This window comes from Hippocampus zosterae, chromosome 6 (genome assembly GCF_025434085.1).
Source record: "Hippocampus zosterae strain Florida chromosome 6, ASM2543408v3, whole genome shotgun sequence".
Taxonomy (NCBI): Eukaryota; Metazoa; Chordata; class Actinopteri; order Syngnathiformes; family Syngnathidae; genus Hippocampus; species Hippocampus zosterae.
The window spans coordinates 5,369,920-5,390,381 of NC_067456.1; the positions used below are offsets into that span (position 1 = coordinate 5,369,920).

At 43.1% G+C, this 20,462-nt stretch overlaps 4 protein-coding genes across 4 annotated transcripts; 2 read left to right on the top strand and 2 right to left on the bottom strand.

Moving 5' to 3' along the window:
• Window positions 1–960: 960 nt before the first annotated feature.
• Window positions 961–11,677, bottom strand: nol6 (nucleolar protein 6 (RNA-associated)). The gene is made up of 26 exons (XM_052067376.1): window positions 11,519–11,677; window positions 10,977–11,183; window positions 10,782–10,898; window positions 9,685–9,864; window positions 9,426–9,594; window positions 9,144–9,278; window positions 8,882–9,045; window positions 8,640–8,760; window positions 8,492–8,550; window positions 8,308–8,409; window positions 8,119–8,234; window positions 7,867–8,044; window positions 7,564–7,686; window positions 7,197–7,345; window positions 6,471–6,546; window positions 6,125–6,265; window positions 5,904–6,021; window positions 5,587–5,741; window positions 5,315–5,478; window positions 4,820–4,972; window positions 4,628–4,725; window positions 4,366–4,490; window positions 2,927–3,016; window positions 2,643–2,843; window positions 2,136–2,237; window positions 961–1,207 (listed from the first exon to the last, which is right to left on the bottom strand). Exons 1-26 carry the CDS (start codon window positions 11,549–11,551, stop codon window positions 1,058–1,060), a joined length of 3,426 nt encoding a protein of 1,141 aa, XP_051923336.1. The 5' UTR covers window positions 11,552–11,677; the 3' UTR covers window positions 961–1,057.
• On the top strand, window positions 3,598–4,329 carry LOC127601825 (cocaine- and amphetamine-regulated transcript protein-like). The gene is made up of 3 exons (XM_052067495.1): window positions 3,598–3,804; window positions 3,899–3,982; window positions 4,072–4,329. Exons 1-3 carry the CDS (start codon window positions 3,661–3,663, stop codon window positions 4,177–4,179), a joined length of 336 nt encoding a protein of 111 aa, XP_051923455.1. The 5' UTR covers window positions 3,598–3,660; the 3' UTR covers window positions 4,180–4,329.
• A 670-nt stretch (window positions 11,678–12,347) lies between the features above and the next one.
• On the bottom strand, window positions 12,348–15,354 carry LOC127601800 (uncharacterized protein C2orf81 homolog). The gene is made up of 4 exons (XM_052067462.1): window positions 15,248–15,354; window positions 14,225–14,487; window positions 13,839–14,045; window positions 12,348–13,202 (listed from the first exon to the last, which is right to left on the bottom strand). Exons 2-4 carry the CDS (start codon window positions 14,456–14,458, stop codon window positions 12,402–12,404), a joined length of 1,242 nt encoding a protein of 413 aa, XP_051923422.1. The 5' UTR covers window positions 14,459–14,487; window positions 15,248–15,354; the 3' UTR covers window positions 12,348–12,401.
• A 16-nt stretch (window positions 15,355–15,370) lies between these two features.
• wdr54 (WD repeat domain 54) lies at window positions 15,371–20,135 on the top strand. The gene is made up of 9 exons (XM_052067473.1): window positions 15,371–15,942; window positions 16,205–16,267; window positions 16,357–16,423; window positions 16,517–16,573; window positions 16,851–16,978; window positions 17,527–17,627; window positions 18,065–18,227; window positions 18,299–18,373; window positions 18,480–20,135. The coding sequence occupies exons 1-9, from the start codon at window positions 15,718–15,720 to the stop codon at window positions 18,609–18,611; spliced, it is 1,011 nt and encodes a 336-aa protein (XP_051923433.1). The 5' UTR covers window positions 15,371–15,717; the 3' UTR covers window positions 18,612–20,135.
• Window positions 20,136–20,462: the final 327 nt, after the last annotated feature.

Here is a 20,462-nt window from a genome sequence, read left to right on the forward strand (position 1 = left end):
GTTGACGAGTTGGGTGGCGAACACGTAACGCGTGCGTCTAGTACATTTCCACTTTCCCTATAATTAAGCGGTGCTGCTGCAGTCAAAACACACTTTGCCCGTCAACAGCTGCACATGCTTGCACACCCCATGACATCTCCATGTGTCAGCATGATGAGAAAGGCTCTTAACAAGCTGTTGAGCAATTAATGACCTGCCTCAGCAGCCAATCAGTCTGCTATCAATGCCATAAAAATGCCATGCTTCCTATTTTATCAAACGCGCAACTTTGTTTTAACCCGGTTTTTTGAAACGTCAATGCACCTCAGCTCGCAAAAGTGTAGACCGCCCGAACAAGGCCAAACAATCCATTGCATGCGCACAAAGTGAATCCACAGGCAATATCTTTCACAAGTTTATGAAGAGTCAAACCACTCACCCCTTTTTTGAAGACTCGACAGCCACAGAATGGAGGGAACGGGAAGACGTTTTCAGGGCAGCAATAAAAGCGGGTCATGATCTTTCACTTGATATTCACAGCTGTTGAACGTGCAGCATCTAAAATTGAGTTGCCCTTTCACAAACATGCAGAAGCTTTTCAGGTGATCTCTCACACCAACGGATGTGCCATCCAGCTGGAGAAAGTCACACTTAAAGCTTTTCCGCCACACAACTTGGTGCATTCATTCATTTTTTTCCCCCCCACATGGGTTGTCCTCATGATGGCTCATTAGGATCTGGTCATCCACATGGAAGTTCGGCGACCCGGGCCACCCCCAAAGTGAACTTTTGAATGACAAATTACATGTCATCTCTGAATTTCTACCTTTGTCACAACGAAAACGTTGCGTCCCATTGCTGAAACCCCAAATGTTGAGAAATTTCACAACCGTGTTTTGTTTCGGGGATGAACGCTTGTAGAAACAAGTCAAGACAAACTGCTGGTGAAGCTGGTAGAACAAAAGCAAGCTGGAACTGAAATCAAGTCTATATTATTTATTACACGTGCTTCACCGTGATTGTAAACCTGTTATTTGGGGTTTGCAAAAATATAAAATGTAAAATTGTGACAAAAAAACTAAAATGACCATCTTTCAGTCCTGGCCTCCACGGATTTAACCAAATCCTTTCCAATGATTCTGAAGTCCTCCAGTATAGCTTCCACATTGGGAACCGACTTTGCTTCTTTGCCCGTTACCTCCGCGATCCTGGCAGACATCTGGGACGTCTACAGGAAGCAGAGAGAATAAACATTTGTTGTCTTCTGTCATCATCTTTTTTTTGGGGGGGGGTCCAGGAGGACAAATATGATTTGATTCCAGCTGATCCATTTGGGGTTCCCCCGGTTAGCAACATTTATAAATAACACGTCAGTCTAGCTGCCAAACTGTCATGAAAATGTCCGCCTGCCTTTCTCAGCTTCATAGAACTTTGGGTGAGAGAACAGCGGTTGGATTCTCTTGGGGGTGTGGACCTTATACAACACACTGTACAAAATCCGACTTAATACCCAGTGCTTCGCCGGTTAACATGAGTCACTTCGACACAGAAGACTGTCTATGCCAGGGGTGCCCACACTTTTTTTGGACCGAAGATCTACTTTTCGATCAACTAACCTCCTGGGATCTACATCATGATGAGAAACAGCCTGAAACTGAGGCATGCGATGCACTTTTGCAGCCTGTTAACTATCGTAGCTCACACGTACCATTTTCAAGTGCTTCCCTGGGCCCTCCTAGATTCCTATTTTTTTCCCGGTGAATTGTACAGGAAGCAAAACTCTGAATGAGAATAATGACGATAAAAGATTAGACCGCAACAGCACTGATCACAAGCTGCAATTGCAGGACCGGTGAGCGCTAACAACTTCCGGTGACGCAATCACGCGCCATTGTAAATTCAAGATTTACCTGCTTTATTTTATTTTTAAAACATTTTTTTGTGAAAATGAGACTGATAGGATGATTAGGGTGCAGCCTACATTAACACAAAAAATATGTTACTATCATGTACACAAAAAAAAATGTTTTTTTTTCCTCCTCGACAATCCTCGGATCTACTTGGGACCTGTCTTAGATCTACCGGTAGATCAGGATCTACCTAATGGGCACCCCTGGTCGATGCCTTCGTTTGCTTGTGACTAAAGAAAGTTTTACCTTGAAGGGAAGCGGGGCGAAGGCCTTTGGCTTCCATAAAACGGCGATCACAGATCCTCCGTAGGGGTCACAGAAGAAAAGGGCCACGTCTCCGAATGCGTCCTAAACAAGACGATGATGATGATGATGATCGATGTCATTTTAAAAAGTCATGATCCAAAGTTCTCATTGGGGAAATTTCAGCGACACCGTAACATCTTATCAACATTATACCTTTCCGATCAATGTAAATGGAATAAGAAATTTAATTTTGACAACGTGCCAAACGGATGATTTGAATGACATCGTGATTCACGCAGCAAGAGCACTTTACAAGCAGAGAAAGGTGAAGAATTATCATTGCTCCCATAAAGTTGACATGCAAAGGCTCATAATTGGCTTCATGCATATTTTTATTGTTTGCACTTCCGTTTGTTGGCAGGAGGCTGCTGGCACTTTCCAGAGGCCAGCTTGCAAGCCGCCTCCTTGTCGGAGCACAAACTGAAAAGATGACAGGATGACGCTCACCCGAAGCTCTGCCAGGTAGAGGGCCACAGGGTTGTAGTCGGTGACGGGCATCTTCGTCCCCGAGCCGACCACGTTGCCGCGGACCACGCCCCTGCTGAAGTTGACGGCCGGACGGTCCACTGCCTGGTTGAGCAGTGGAACCTGCCTGGGGTTCAGGTGGATCAGTACGTCGTACGCCTCCAGAGGAGGACGCAGGACCACCTGTGGCATTGAAAGGCGCGTATTAAAACATGATCATCTTCAGTGTATGTTTGTTTGATTTTTTTTTCTTTCTTTCCACTAACCCTGACATCTTGAATCTGACTGCCATCTATCAGCTGATGTTCCAGAACTTTGAGACTCTCTGCAGCCACCATCACCACCCGCTGCAGCATCTGTGGAAATGTACGAAATGGGATTTACCGGTACGTCGTAATACTCAAATCGAGGCACACAAATGATTCCAACAAACTTCCCGGGATGAATCAACTCTGACAACCACTGCCTGATTTGTTTCAAATTATCTAGGGACGAGAAACACAGAAGCATTTGAAGAGGTGACTTAATTTGGTCTTCCGCGAAATGGTATGCAGAGCAAAAGCTCTTAGCGTCACTCAATTTATGAAACGTTTATGGCCCGAGAGACTCAAAAGATTTCAGCTTTCGTGGCGATAGTAAGCATGTGTCACGTTTGAGTTGACTGGAATGTGTGTTATCGGAGCAGTTGCAGTTCACGAGGCTTTTGCGGGGGCAGTTGACGACGCGTAGGCTAGAGTAGCGGAGAGTGCGGAATTGAGACTCTATCGGATGATAAATGTCTTTTGGGTGTACACAAGAATATATGTGGCTTATTAATATAAGCCATAACCTGTTGTGCAACGACATGTTATTTCGTGACCAAACACAGGAACGTGACCAAACAAAGTTCCTGCCCTGCAGCCCCCCCCCCCCCCCCCTATAAGAGGAGGCCGCTTGGAGGCTCCTTGTAATGTTGTGAGGAAGAGTGAGGTGGATAGTTTATCTGGGTCAGCGACGCATCATGAGAAGCTGCTGCGTGTACCTTTTCTGCACGTTGCTGTGCATCACCAAAAACTTGGACGCCGACGCTGTGATCCGGACGGAGGAATACACAGCTAGACATTTACGATATTTTATGACCGCGGATGGCAACGAAAAGCAATTGGTGAGTGCAATCTTTCAAAGCTCTAATCGTGCACAGAAATGTTATTGGCACAGGGAAACTGCTGAGCTTGCCGTTTTGATTGTTGCTTATCCAGATCAACGATTTACATGAAGTTTTGGACAGACTTCAGAAAAATCAACTTTCAGCCCTGAGGAAAAAACATGGCCACTTGCCCATGGTTTGTGACATGACGAAGCCTGTTCGAGAATACCTTTCACCGTAAGATATTTTAACTCTGGCTATATCATGCATTTGCTTTTTCAACAGTGTGATCCAGGAGAGCAGTGTGCACTGCGAAGAGGCTCCAGGATCGGGAAACTGTGTGATTGCTCTCTGCCGAGAACATGCAATTCTTTCTTACATCGATGTTTATAATCCAATCGTTGCTATCTAACCTTAAAAAAATAATAATAATCTTGTCTGTTGGGTATTGTACTGTAGCTATAAATCTATAAACAATTTTTTTATAGTTTTATAGTGTGAAAATATTTATACTTCATTTAATAAATGATTTATACAAATGAAGTGCTAGTTCCACTTTTTATTTGTTGGTCCACTGACCTGGACAGTGGGGGCTCGCTTGGTCCACATCGAAACACTTTTGTCTTTAGGCGTTGCTATAAACATGACTGGTAGGAAGTCCCTGGAGGCCATGAAGTCATTCTTGATCTCCGTGTAGTCGGCCGCTACACGTGAGGAGAGGCGCAACAACAATCACAACGCAGCAACGGCGACGAGCAGGATGTCAAAAGTATGTCAGATGTGTAAATAGAAAGAGGTCAGCAACTGTTTGCTTTGCATGGGGATGTGTGAGAGTGCTTGCCTGTAAACTGCATGTTGAGGTTGACGATCAGCGGGTTGTTCCTCCAGTCAAAGGACGAGAGCAGATGAAGGAAGCGGAGGAAGCCCACCTGAGGAGAACTGAGGAGAACAACGAAAACACTCACGTGACCGGAAAAAAAAAAACAAGGGCAAAGCAATACAAACAAAAGGCTCATGGTGTTGAAAAAGATACCCAGGAGGGGTGAACGGTGCAGGCTGCAGGAAGAGGTACGCCACCAGAAGGTCCGCTGTATCCTCTGTGATATCGTCACTGAAGAGTTGGGCGCCAAGCCAACGTTTGGCCAGGCGACACGCTGCCCCGAAACATGGGTGTTGCTGCTGGAGCCTGACAACAAGGACAAACTGTAAAACGTCCATCTTCTCCACCGCTTGTAGGCCTTAATTATGCATCGAGTCAGATGAAGGCTGCCGCACACTGAGTACCACAGCCGAATGCGACTTTGCAATAAAATTACATTGGTCAACAGCAAATTTTAAACTGAGCTGTCATTATGCGTCTCTAAATCTATTTTTGACATTGGAAAAAAAGACAGATACGGGACACAAATTCAGTTGGTTATTGTGTTAAGCGAAGGTAGAAAAACAACTTGTGAGATTTTATTTTTAAGGCCCACATCTAGAGAAGAGAAGCTAGAGTGAGAGACTAGGGGGGAAAAACATGTATTACCCGTGCAGTGTGCTGGTAAGTAGAGGTTTGTGTATGGTGTTCATCTCCAAGATCTGAGCCTCCTCATTGTCCCTGACGATCAAGAGTCCCTCGGGAGTCACTCGCTCCCTCAGTACCTGGGGCTCTCGATGGTACGCCACCTGGATGCGGAACACAAAGCCGTCCTGGAAAAGACAAAATAAATAAATAAATCCATTCACGGTGCAAACCTCCAGTCAAATTCAAAATGATATCGCAGAGATGCCCGTTCCTTACGAACAAATACAAAGCACCTTCAAGACATCCAAGTGTGTGGCACAGGGTCTGCACGTGTAATTATGTTGCATCTTGAGTAACTCCCCCAGCCGGATGTGGAAGGCAGCTCTGATGTGGCGGATGGCCAGGCGATCGTGAGGCCACTTTCCGCTGCCCTCCATGTGACAGATCACTGTAGGTTACCAAGGCATCAATCATACACCGCGGCGCTTCGACACACCGGTGAGCAGGTGACGGTGGTGATAAGAGCATCATGTAATAGTTTGCTCAGACAGCTTCAATCTTGTCCAAAAGACTACGGCTAACAAAAACGACCACGAGATTGCATACTAACCTGTGATAGGGTTAACATAAGCTGGGCACGGTTTACCCTCCTTTGGTACCAGCAGTTGGAAAGACTTTTGTTTGCCAAAGAAGGAGTAGTCGAACTTCAGCGACCGAGGGGGGAAAACCTGGAAAGCCCGGGTTGTGAATTTAAAATGAAAACCATACGAAAAGCTACCACTGAACATTGTACTCGTATTGCGGTATGCACTCCTCCTAGTACGAGTTTACCTGCGTGTATCTGAGTGACGGATGTGCTCCTTGCACTGATGTAATGGACAGAGGAAGACCCTCCAGTTTCCAAAGTTTTCTGCTCAGGTCATCATAAGACTGAACCACATGCAAACTTTCCTCCTCTCCAGTACTTGACTCCTAAAGGACAATGCGGGGGTGAAAAAAACAAAACAAACATGAGGTAGACTTCAATGAGCTGTCACGCAAATTGTTCGTGTAGTTTTTAGCACTGTGTCAAATCTATCTGACGCTTTAAGATGTCTCCATGAGCGTATGTAAAAAATAACCCAAAATGAACTGCAAAACACAGTACAAAACTATATTGATATTTCTTTTTTCTTACCTTACTTCCCATTTTGATGACATCATCAACAATTGCCCCAACATGTCGCACACACGACTCGGGGATGTCTGCATGGCTGTTGGGATAAATATGACATTTAGGAGGAGCGGGACATATAAAACGATCAGCTTTTGGTTTCGTTTTACACTACACTGTAGTTGTGCCTCCGCAGATTTGCGAGGGAAATGTGAAGTCACGTGGGTGAGATGAAACATGGCGAGCTACTTTCTCAGGATGGACACAAAGTATTGTGACACAGTCATTAAGTTCATACAGGAAGGAAAACTGCCATTTGGCCACTTCCCTTTTGATGCACTTAACACTGTATTTTGAGATTTTTTTTTTTGTTCATCCAGAAAAAAACCCCATGAAACATCAGATGTCACCAAAGTTGGAGACCAATGCAGGAAAGTCACAAGCTCTTCCTGCAATATCACTTTGAGTACACAAAAATTACAAACTAAATGACCAATCAGCTGCTAAAATAAATAAATCAAATAAAGTAAATATTGCTTCAACATCAGTTCAAAGTCGTGGTCTGGAAAAACGCTAGCTCAACGCTAGCTCGTTAGCACGGAAGCTAACCGCAGACGTTAGCACGGAAGCTAACTGCGAAAAGTCGCTACGCAGCTGGAACCCACGACCAGAGACCAACCAACCAAACGCCAGCGAGCGTGAGGGAGCCGGTAAACCCACTTGCCACGTTAGAAAAAATAAAGTACATACAGCTGGAGTAGGTGTGTAATGATCTGCTGCGGCACCAGCCGTTTCTGGCAGATGCTTTCTCCTTCCCACAGGACGGCCTCAGCGATGCCGCCGTCCTGAAAACGACGGAGCTCCGAGCGAGCGCCCCAAAGCTGTCGGAACTCAGCAGCCTTAACAGAAAAAAACACCACGTTGGGAATCGCTTTGAGCGGAAACATCCCCGACACACGAGCTCGGGAAATTCACTCTTAGTCCAACTTCATCCCACTGGGTATGCTCAAACAATTATTCACATTACAAGAAATGGACATTATTTACTGGAACCATTCGGAGTGTCTCCTTTGACTAGGTGGACGTGCCTTAATTACATAAGAGGGCAAAAAGTTACCTTTGGGCTGTCTGCTGGAGGTCCTCGTTCTAAAACAGACATTGCCAGCTCAGGTCGTAACAACAAACCAAAGGTGAGTGGCGGCTGGGTTTTGTACTTGGGGGGTTCGCTCTCCAGCGACCACTGTCACAAAATAAAAACAATCACGGGAGAGAGACTGGGTTTGATTATTTTTGATGTGTTTAATTTTATAGTGAAGTCCAATTGAGGCGTGGGGGGGGGGGGTTGTCATTAAACATAACGATCTCTGCATTTTGAATACTGAGCAACCAGTCATGTGTGGAAAAAGACACGTAAACCCACCTCAGGCTCAGGGGAAAGTGAGTGGGTGAGGAGGATGATCCTTTGTCCGAGACCCCTCTGAAGCAGCGAGAGTATAAACGGGAGCACCGTGTGCACATAATTTCCACTACGGTCCATCAGCTCACTGAGCAAGTTCAGCTTCTTACAGCTGGACTGCAGCTTGACAAGTTCACACAATCTAGGGGGAGGACATCCAGACTCAACATGGGAAGTTCAAACTGAGAAAATCAACTGGTATTCGACAAGCCATACTGGAATATGTGGTCACTGGTCCTTATCATAGGTTTGGGAGTCATGAGAAGGCTGTGGAAACCATCCACCATGGGGTCGTCCCAGAACTGCATGGACACCGAGGCCTCATGCTGTAGCTGAAAGATTCGTTTCGAGCGGTTAAAATTTAGACCCGTCGGGCAAAGATTGCTTTTACGGTACAGACTTTACCTGCTGGTAGGTGCAGGCCGTCATGTCCGCACACATGTTGAGGTGTCCAGACGGATCAATGAACACAACCTGGAATGCATCGTGAAAGTCTGCCAGTGACGGCTGTGGGACGAAGAAAGAAGAAAAGGGCATGATGTCAGATGTGTGAGGGCTGAATGCACAAATGTGAGTGTTGAACACTCACAGCCGTCGAGTCGGGATCTTTGGCTAGGCTGATTCCATTCATTGTCAGGTCTGTCGTTGCTGGGAGTTGGAGCACAAGAAGTTGAACCAGATCTATAATTTGACAGCCTGCTTCTGATTGTATCTTTGCATTAAAAAAAAAGGCATACCCAGAAAGTTCAAAGTGTTTCGCAGCAGCTGATAGGCAGTCATGGTGTTGCTGATCCTGCGTGCGGTCAGGAGGTAAGCCAAGAGCATGGAGGCCAGAAATCCATTGAAACACCCTGTGCCCTTAAATTGATATGAAACAACAGCGCAATTAGACATCACATATTTCGAGCCATCCCTTTTTTTTCTTCCAGAAATCAAACTTGAATCTCAATCAACCATATGGACTGAAGAGACAACACACCTGGTCAAGATCTCGCTGACGGAGCCAGACCTTGAGCAAAGCCACCCCGTCGGGAAAAGCGGAGCACTGAGCGCTCACAGCAGACAGAAACTGGAGGTGAGCCCTGGGCAGCAGATCACCCAGAAGGGAGCTATTGTAATGCGGAGTGGGAGGCTCAGTGATCTCTGCAGGGAAGGAATGAAAAGGGGCCCAAAAACATTTTGTCACTTTGTCTGCATGTGGCGGCTGTGACAATAATACAGTGAGAAGTCATGAGTCTCACCTGATTGTGAATTGTTCTCTCCAGTGTACCAGCCTGTCCTGATGTTATTCATCTGAGGGTGGAAGCGTCTGGGCTTGAAAAATCCAGGAGGCGGACAAGCATGAAGGCGGACTGTCAAGATGGATGAGTCTTTACCTAAAAGATACAACAACATGGATAAAATATTTGACATAATGGGAAAGATTCATATTTAACTCAAGTCGGTTGTTGGTGTGCTGGAATAAATTACGAGTAACTTTTTGAGGTTTTACCTGGATACTGGGATGCAAATTCATCGCCTACCTGGAGGACTCAGCAGCAGAACGGGTCGAAGTCGATTCCCATGAAGGCAAGAGTAGGACATGGATCCTATGTCTGAGGAGGCTGTCAGGTATTGAGCCAGACCTGCCAGGTAGATGGCTCTTTTCCTGGGATACCTCTGGTTTAAGAAGTCTTTGGGGTGGAGGATATCCTTAAAAAAAAGGAAACCAGACGCGTGACTATCCAGTCAGACATTTAAAAGAACGGGCTGTACTGTTCTACTCTGAAAAATGTGATTTACAGCCGGGATAGTGACAGCCAGGTCCACTACGACGCGTGGTTTGGTGCAGGTGCCTAACGGGTAGCTTCCAATCAGATCAACAGAAGCAGGAGATGCCATGTGGAACTTCCCCTTTTGTGTTTTGGGTAACAGGAGGATAGGAACCTTTACATCATTGGATAACCACGACAGGTCGTTAATCTGGGGGAGAGAGAAGGAAAAAAAAAGAACATGGAGTCAAAGATGTGTGGAGGAAATGCTCATGTAAATTTCCATGGGAAGTTAAATTTGGTAATTTTGGAAATATTTCAACTTGGAAACATGAATGGTAATTCATCATCCTCAAGCATATAAAAACAATTTATTCTGTCTCAAGCAGACATTCCTGCAAAATAATACATTTCATATTTCAACAGGGCAGCCCGGTAGTCCAGTGGTTAGCACGTCGGCTTCACAGTGCAGAGGTACCGGGTTCGATTCCAGCTCCGGCTTCCCTGTGTGGAGTTTGCATGTTCTCCCCGGGCCTGTGTGGGTTTTCTCCAGGTGCTCCGGTTTCCTCCCACATTCCAAAAACATGCGTGGCAGGCTGATTGAACACTCTAAATTGTCCCGAGGTGTGAGTGTGAGTGCGAATGGTTGTTCGTTTCTGTGTGCCCTGCGATTGGCTGGCAACCGGTTCAGGGTGTCCCCCGCCTACTGCCCGAAGACAGCTGGGATAGGCTCCAGCACCCCCGCGACCCTAGTGAGGATCAAGCGGCTCGGAAGATGAATGAAATGAATGAATGAATTTCAACAGATCTATTCTAAGTAGAACATTACCAAGTTACAATCTCAGTTATGTTCATTGAAGAACAAAAACTTGAAGGTTGAGTTTACATTACTAATCCCTCCAACCGAACCAATTTAAAAAATGGGGGGGGGGGGGATCACAGCCCCCCATTTACAAAGAAAGTCAAGTCAAAATGTATGAAGAGAGCCCCTCTGCCCCAAGCTACCTTGTACATTATTGCTCAACTCTTTCAGGCAATGAGCTGTTTAGATTCAACTGTTCTTGTATGTTCTTTTGAAATTTCCTTATACACTACACACAGAACCACATTGGGAAAAGTATGACGCACCTCCACCTCAGGTGAACTTGGTACGGCCCTTAAGAGTTTGGTGACCGTTGCAATAAATGCATCGATTTGCCGTTTCCTGCGTTCACTGAGGGTAACTTCTTTCAACAGCTCCTCCATCTGTTAGCAGTGATAGAAAAGATAATTTAAGGTTGGTCTTTCCCCATCACATTGGCATTGTTGAGTCTGAAGTCGTACCTGCATTTTGAGCAAGCTGCAGTGAAATAAACTCTCTGCCTCTTTCAGCTGGTTGAGCTCCTCCACTGTTGGGGGTCTGTAAAGGTCACTTCTGGACAACTTCACAGGGCGATATGCCACTTCTTCAGAGTTGCTCTTTTTCACTTTAAGAGGGGGCTCGTTTTCCTCCTTGTCCTCTACATCATTGGTCAATTTTGTTGAAGTCATCTAGGGACATAAAGAACATATCGCTGTAAAATAAAAGGGCTTCACAAACCCTCTTCAAACATATATATGCACCTGGGCCAATTATGTAGGCCCACATGATATTTGTATGTAACTTATGACTGAAAATTACAAACACGTCCACTGCTTTTCTAAAACAGCATGTTGCTTTATGAGACATACTGCAGCAATATAAGGTGAACGTTAAAAGGGATCCAAGGCGTGGGACTATTTTCCTTTACGTGTGCAGGACTGCATGTTTGCAGCCGCTCACTACAGCACAGTACAATTGCCGTGTGTCGAGGTCACTTGGTAAGTAAAATGAAATGTGGCCTTACCTCGTTTGACTCCGGGTTTACCCGCTTCTTCATGTCTAATACACACGAGAAATTAGGTTAAATCTTAAATTTCGTTTGGTTTTCGTGTCACTGCGACAGACGCATCGACGTAATACCACATGTGCAAGGGTCATTGAAACATGCTTGCTGGCAAAACATTATCCGATTGGTCCTCAGTGGGTAGACGTGAATGACAATTGGTCCGGTACTTGTAATTTCCGGTTGGTTTTTCTCAAGTTAGGTTGAAGAGTCACACCAAAATAATGTTCAACAATACTGTACTGTACAATAAAACACGTACACATATACACGTACATTTGAGTTCTACACTTTTATTTGTAACGCACACATTTAAGTTACACACTTTTATTCGTAACGTTCCATCCAAGCATACACATAGGAATGAAGTCAGTGCGTCATACATGCAGAGCGGGCGACGTACGTCGACAAATTAATAGGACCCGTATTAGTACGCCACGTTTAATTGTATTAATAATTAATACAATTAAACGTCTCAATATATATTAACGTCTCAATACAATATTAATATTGTATTATTAAGTGAGGATCAAGCGGCTCGGAAGATGAATTATTTAAATAATACAATTAAACGTGGTGTATTAATTTCATTTAATAAAACTATTGGAGTTAAACCAGTGATATCCACTCTAGTGGATTTCAGATTTTTATTTCTGTGTCTGAACTTTAATTTAAAAAAAAATCGATTTCCAGATGACACGTAATTTATGATTATTTTGTTCGTTTTATCAAGACTTTGATTGAAAAACTCAACCGAGAGAATTTATCCCCCCCAACCCCCCGCCCCCACAACAAAAGTTGAAGAAGGTGAATTTATTCATTATTTGAGTCATAAATAAATCAATCAAAAGTTAAATTTGTCAGACGGCAACAAGTGGGTAACCTGAGGTGGATGTTGTGTCGTCAACTGATCCATGGGGAAAGATGATTTTACACACTGACTGTTTATCGGCCTCAGCGTGGGACACTGAGCTTGTGATTTGAATGGGAGTGGGACCATCTGTGTTCTCGGGGCACCCATGACAGAAACACCTTTGGCCAAATCCATGGTGTCCATCCTCAAAGCTCGTGCGATCATCCTCTCATCCTTAATGGGAGACAACCTCTCTGACTTACCTTGGTTGGCAGGATTCCAAGGCGTTTCCATTACGCCACTCTGCTGAGTATTAGACACGGGTGACATTTTGGCTTGTCCACTTGATTTTTTTATGCTAGATTTTGTGCATTTGTCAATCTCATATTGAGGAGTGATCCAGTGTTGAGGCAAGGAAGAATGATCAAGCTTAGGTATAATTTGATTCCACTTTGGTTGTTGTGATGATGTGGGTATATATTTAGAACCTGAAGGGACTTTATTTTCACCCTTGGTTCTCAGTTTTTCTGCAGCACATGGCACGGGTGGCGAGACAGGATTTTGCTCAAGCTTTGGCAGTAAAGAAGCTTTTTGTTTTTTCCTGGTGGAAACGTTTTGTTTTGGGTAAGGACTTGGTTCTTGGCAAATCTTGTCACGGACATCCCTGCTTGCACTTATTTTTCTTTCAGACTGCTCAGGGAAGATGCTGGTTTGTGGTGTGGGAACATTTAGCTGATTTTCTTCAGTAGGTGCTGGTTCAAGGTCCTCGCAAGTATTGGCTTCCTGGGTGATCTGAGAATTTAAACGGTGACATTTATTCTAAAAAACAATCCACAAATTGTGCTCTAGTAAGAGTACTGTTACTTTAGAATAATATTACTCAAGTAAAAGTAAAAAGTAGTTCTCCAAATAATTACTTCAATAACATTTAGTTTTCAGCTAAAAAAAAACTGTTGGTACTTAAATATTGAGTAAGTAGTGACTGATTTCCGATTCAAAGTATTGTTTTAATCAATGCATGAATCAATGGGAATGTGCAAAATCGGACATCGCCCATCAATGTAACTTAAACAATGAAGAAAAACAAATAAGAAAAATAAAATGAAGGCAAATTTTGCCACAGGAAATGGTCTTTCTCTGTCAACGATCATGAAACTGCACAATAAGCTCACCAGACTAATTTTGTCAAATACAAAAATCTGGAATTTGAACAGGCTTGTGTAAACCTTGTGTCAAACCACTGCATATCCATTTAAAATCATTTAAATGCTTAAAAGGCTCACATTATGATTTAAATGGCATCTTTTTCTTTTGACACGCTTCCAAGTTCCAAGTTTTGGGGTTAAACTCCAAATGGCACAACTTTTGGGTTGTTTGATGACTGAGGTTACGCTGTAGAGACCTTTACGAGAGACAATTCAAAGGTACCTGAAGTGACGCAGGCTCAGAAGGGGGTGCTCCATGTATAACAGGAAAACATCCTTCTGCCCAGACATCTGGATTGATTGGGTTTGGTTCTGAGTCTTCTGTTGCGGACAGTTCCATTGCATCTTCCCATCTATCTTGGCACATGAGTTTCTGCTCCACCGTCTGTATGAAGTAATCCTTGGCCCAGAATGCAGTGAAACATGATAGCTGGGGGAAAAAATGTATTAATTCATTTGGTTGATCTTTGATTCTCTCACATTCCCCAAAATTCCATGTGAGGTTAATTTAAGACTCTAAATTGTGTATAGGTGTGAATGTAAGAGCATGCTTGTCTGTCTGTTGACCAGTCCATTGTGGGCCCTTTCTCTTGCTACCTCCCTCTTTACCTGTCTTTCAATGTGGACCCTATAACATCCTTCCATGACATTGGTCATCAGATCAGCCATTATTTCCCCAACTACATCCTCCGCCTCTTCTTGGACCAACATGTCCATCCATTGGCTCTGAGTCAGACAGCCAGGGATAATGTCTTCCTCTTCCGGTTCTTGGGCGGGCGGTGGGGACACTCGAGCAGGTGCCTTACCCTTGTCAGCTTGGGCCTTGGATGTCGAGCGGGACATCTCGGTAGTGTTTGGTTACCTTATTTTACCTAAATGAGAAGGGACAAAACAGCAGAGACACTATTCAACACAATGCAGTAAAATATGTCACCCCCCGCCCCCCACCCAAGAACCGGAACCACAAAAATATTGTATTTGTTTGTACGCATGTACTGCACAGTGCCACTGTGTATGTCAATTTTGATAAAGCCTTATTTTCAATGAAAATATAAATACAGAAATGTATACTCTCTGTTCCATCTGGTTGAGGAAGTCATAAATCGCATAGTGGCATACTCTTGTGGCGTTTTCTAAAACTGCAACGGGGCGTGCAATAATTTAGCAGGCGGTATACTTTGCAGTTTGAGGGTTTACTGTACTTTGAAGGCAGAGACAATCAATATGTCACTTACATTAACATATAAAGTACACATGCGAGCCTTTGCATTTTTATCATGATGGGCTATCTTGTAAAACATACATTTTGCATTATCGGTCAAGTTGATTCAGTAAAGCAGATTGGTGTGCATATAAATATTTAATTTATATGATGCGTGTATTTCTTTATGTGAACGAAACAATATTTGTATTTTATTTTCATTTGCTAATAGAATTTATTCTTATATCCACGCAACAATTGTGTGTGGAAAAATAAACTAACAGTAATGTTGCGATTAGGATCGCGATCTGTTAACGTTTTTTTGACGTGTTGATGAAACCGACTACTTACAACCTATTGTTGCCGTGTGACTGTTTGTTATATTATTTACACCGTTTTCCTGTTTAAAATACATAAAAATATAAACACACCTTCAACTACAAGGCCCGAGTTTGTCTTGAGGTTGCTGTTTTTATCTTCTTCGAAACGTTTTCGACTTCTTGGCGTCGACCACTGTTGCCTAGCTACTGAACACGTGGTTTTGACGTCACATTTTCGTCTCTATGGCTGCGCTAGACGCCGAAGAAATCCTATCGGGATAAGCGCTTAGATCAAGTCAACTCTATTAGTAATGACTGGGATCGGTAATTGTTGCATAACTGGCGAGTGATCGCATGAACGTTTTTCAATCCAACAATGACATTGTTATTGACTCGAATTATTTGACTACTGAGTGGCAGGTGGCTTGCTCGCAGCTCCCTGGTTAGCCTAGCTGCTAATGCTAAGTACCAAGCTAAGCGTAATGCCGTTTTGCCGAAATGTTCCAGTCTGCTTGAAGAGGGAACACGTCGAGGCTTGACATACTTTCAGACCAGTCAGTGACACCGAATCAAGCCGTTCGATGTATCACAAAGAGAAGAGCATCCAGATTAAGAACAGCGCGTCGGCGCTGTACAACAACCTGTGCGTGCTGCGTATCGCCCCGCGGCGCCTCACCTACTTCACGGTGGTCCACGCCAATGTGGTCAACATGGTCAGCGCGTCGTGGGACGGCCTCAATTACTCCCACCGTCAGCTGCAGTCCAAGGAGCCCAACGTCGCAACTAGTCCATCGCTCATCATGCAGGTCAGGCATCATCCAGCAATAGAGATCATGACAGAATTGGAGGACCCCATATGAGAAAACAGACCATCTGTGTTATGATTTCCTTTGACGTTTTTCAAGAAAAACAAGTAATAAAGTATATGATTTCAACCATCATGGAATGACCAATAAACTCTCCCGCTTTTCCCCCTTTAATTCTCTTAAAATGACCATTATATTTGGACTGCGACTGCTAAACATTTAGAGAGATTAACCAACATTTATTTGTGTTTTCTTGCAATAGGCTGCATTTTGTGTTCTGCCCTCTCGCGATCTGCTGGTAGTGACTTCACAGAAAGGCATCCAGGTAACACCTGATTGGGGTATATTTTAAACTGCATTTGAATAAAAGCTTTGTCACGAATTGTAATCGCATTTTTGTGTTTTTCTTTCAAGATATATGAATCAGATGGCTCCATCATGGTGTATTGGCACGCACTGGATACTCCTGAAACACCAACAGGTGACATTACCGCTGCAAAAACCTATTTCACTTATTAGAGTATTACGCTACCTTGACACTCACATGTGTCATGAATGTGTCATTCGTCCCCAGCCCAGGCTGTGTTTGCACGGGGGATCGCTGCAGTGTGGGAGAATTACATATGTGTGGGTAAGTACGGACGGCACGAAACTAATTTGTTTTGAGCTAACAATAATATTTTAAAATACATGATGAAATTCATTCACAACACATCATGACTAACGCTACTCTGCGTGCTTCCCACATTCCCAAAAATGGTGCCCCTTGAATGGCTGGGAATCAGTTCAGTGTATATGCCACCTCTCCCTCAAAGTCAACCAAGAAAGACTCAGGCTCTCCTGCGACGCTCCTTAGGACAAACACTGTCGACAATTCACTCGTCTCTTGTCTCTTCCTGTCATTCCAGGACTGTCCTCTTGTGGAATCCTCGTATTTGATGTTCCCACTAAAGGCAGTAATATCACCCTGTCTGAAGTACTGGAGGAACACAAGGAGCCCATCACCGACTTGGCCCAAGAGTGCTCAGGCAGCCAGGTACTGTTATTCACTCATTCAATACCAGCCAATTCTGGACCAAGTCTGAAAAGACATTTATATACGTCTATGGGAGTGAATGAGTTAAATATTATAATGCTCGTTTGGAGTTCATTGTGAGATGAAAGTGAGTGATCCTTTCATTGTTACTGTACCTGAGAGATAAAGAGAGATAATATAATATAATATAATATAATATAATATAATATAATATAATATAATATAATATAATATAATATAATATAATATAATATAATATAATATAATATGTGAGTGCGAATGGTTGTTCGTTTCTGTGTGCCCTGCGATTGGCTGGCAACCGATTCAGGGTGTTCCCCGCCTACTGCCCGAAGACAGCTGGAATAGGCTCCAGCACCCCCCGCGACCCTAGTGAGGATCAAGCGGCTCAGAAGATGAATGAATGAATAATATAATATATGCATAATCATGAATAATGTCTTCTAAGTGTTTACATTTTATGAGCAATATTTATCAGTCATATTTGTCAGTCAACAACATGATGTCTGCGGCTCTCCGCCTTCCCTCAGGATTGCATCGCTGACCTGGTCAGTGCCGATGACAGCGGCACCTTATGTGTGTGGAAGTCCGGCGAAGAGTTTCAGCTGCTCAACAAGATTGGTGGATTTGAGTAAGAATGAAATGTATTTGTCTTGTCGTCGACTAGTCACGAGTTCCTCCATTTTGGAGCCGTGTGAAATACAGTGGAATCATTTTGAATATGTTGTGCAAATCTGCCGAAGTTTAATCGAGGCCGCTGGACTCTCCTTGGTGATTGAAGGTGTTATCGCTTTAAGCCATTAGCGTTCTTTAGGTTGAAATCTTGGGTGTAGAGTTACAAAACAATTAAGCATCGCTTTTTCGAACAAATATCATGGTGCATTTTACGTATCATTACATACATTGGTACCTTTCCAACATCGTCCTCTTCCTCCGGCGTACTTTATTGTTTTGCGTCACTACTGAAGCTGTTTCTTTCTTCTGTCTCCTCTTCCTGATCACTCACTCCTCTAATGTAATTCTGATGTTTTGTTTCCTCACTGCAATTATCCTCAATCTTCATGTCAGTATGAGCTGCTCATCCGTGAAGCTGTGGAGAGGTACAGCGGTGGCTGGTTACGGAACAGGCCAGATCCGTCTGTACGAGGCCGTGACGGGAATTCTGCACGCGGAGGTCAATGCCCACGCCCGCTGGATCTACTCACTGGACATTGCTCCTTTTTCTGGGCTGGTGAGTTCAGCAATGTGGCGCATATTTGCATGTTATAAGTTGGCGTGTGTGATTTGAATTGTGCACCACAGCTCCTGTCTGCTGCTGAAGACTCTTTTGTAAGGGTGTGGCACCTGACAGTAACCCCAGAAAGCAACACAGTGGAGGTAGAGCTTGCCAAAATAAAAATTAAAAAATGGAACACACAGCTCTTTTGTAGTCAAAGTGCACTTTCTCTCCATAAATGCATCCATTTCTTTCATCTCCTCTCAGGTTGCCCATCTACATAATGAGTGCGTGACAGACACGCAAATCTGCGGCGCCAAGTTCTGCGATGGAGATGGCTACGCCTTCGCCGTGACGGGATATGACCTCAATGAAATCATACGCTACACGCAGACATAGGACATCACCCTTAATATGGCTGAGTGTACGGGTATCAAACCGGTGGTCATACAATATCTGCGCAATGCAATCATCAGACACTCCGGAAGGGCGGTTGGCGTCAACTTGCATCACTCTTAAGATGACGTGCGCATTATCTTTAGCCGGTGTGTCTTCAGATGTTTGTTTGTTTGTTTATTGAACATAAAACATATACAGTAATAATTTGACAGAAAATACGGTAGATAGAAAAGTAAAAAGAAAGAAATCAGTCTTCATTCAACACAGTTATTATGTTCAAGGGAGTAGGATGAAGTAAAAAACTTATCTAGTCCAACCCCGTTATGTGTTTATATCTACTAAATCATTTTTATATCAATCAGAAAAGGAAAAAAGTAAGAAGGAGTCTCCATTAAGGCTCATACTTTACACTTAACCGTGATATTTTTACAACTTTTGGTTTGTATCGGGATTATATACATCCACACCCTGGCACTCTTGTGTCAATTTTCTATTGTATTCATAATGGATATTTGTTAGCTAATACAGGGTGATTCAGATGTTTGAATAAAGTCTGTAGAGTTTTAATGGCAAATGTTTACCCGTTTATGAACTCTAAGTTCAATCACAAAATAGTATTAAATATATCTATGACAAAGAAACGCCACTAGAGGACAGCATTGATTTTGTTCATGGATGAAAGCATAAGCGATGGTATGTTTTGTGGTATTTTTTCTAAATTTCATGAAAAACGAATGGGACCTACTCACTGACAACTTTTCACAATTTCTTTTCAAAGCAAAATACATGGAATAGTTAAAACAAGACTCTGGTTCATGTATTTATGTAAGCCTGCGGTAATTCTGCTTAACAATGAGCAGACGCATATTGAGAGTTTATTAATTTTTCTTACATAGGGAGCACTACTGCTTTGCATACCATTTTAAAAAATCCAATTTATTAATCGTTGCTAGTTAAGGATATCTTTTCATTTTTACCAGTTTAATACAAACGGCAGAACCACAAAGGACCATGCACTTCCTTACTAGATCTATGATAAAAAGTAAATATGGAAAATACAGTACATGCAAAATATATGCTCTAATATGTTTCCTTTTTGCTAGTGCATTTTTCAGTACGTGTATGAAAGATTCCACAATCGTAAGCCAACAAAAAAGGTTTTGAGCAAACAACAACAAAAAAAATCACACACTGAATTATTTTTGTAAAAAAATAAATAAAATTACCATTCAAAGACGGCATAAAACTGCAGAACAGAAAACCAACATTAGGTGCAAGAATTCATTTCGTACTTTTTTTTTCTTCACAAAAATCAACTCACTCAAACTGTGAATATTATTAACGCACTATTTTTGTCCTTCATATCATTCCGAATCCTCTGAAAAAAATATTTGGCCTACTCATGCTGTAATATACGGCAATGGAAGTGCAACTAAGACATGTATGCCATCGAGTGGGGAATTGTGATGTTACAGCTATCACCTTTGCACTAAATAAAAAAAAAATCATATGTGTATATTCTAATGGTTGTTATGAAGGTGTCACTTAGTCAGTAAACTACTTTTTTTTTAACCCGGTGAAAAAGTGTGAGAACCACTGTGCTAAGCCATCACTTCTGATAGCGGATATGGTCTATGTAGCTGTATCACATGCATTTTTTATTTTTGCGCATATCATGCAGTGAGGTATCACAATAATCCCTCCACCTTAGCGTGACGAGATAAGAAGAATCAGGTCAGTGAGGAATTGCGTGCTGTTTGTCGGTCTGCGGCTAAACTAAATCCCAGAGTTGTAGTCCTTTTTTTTCTGGTTTGCAGTCAACACTGATCACATAACATCAAGTGACAAGAC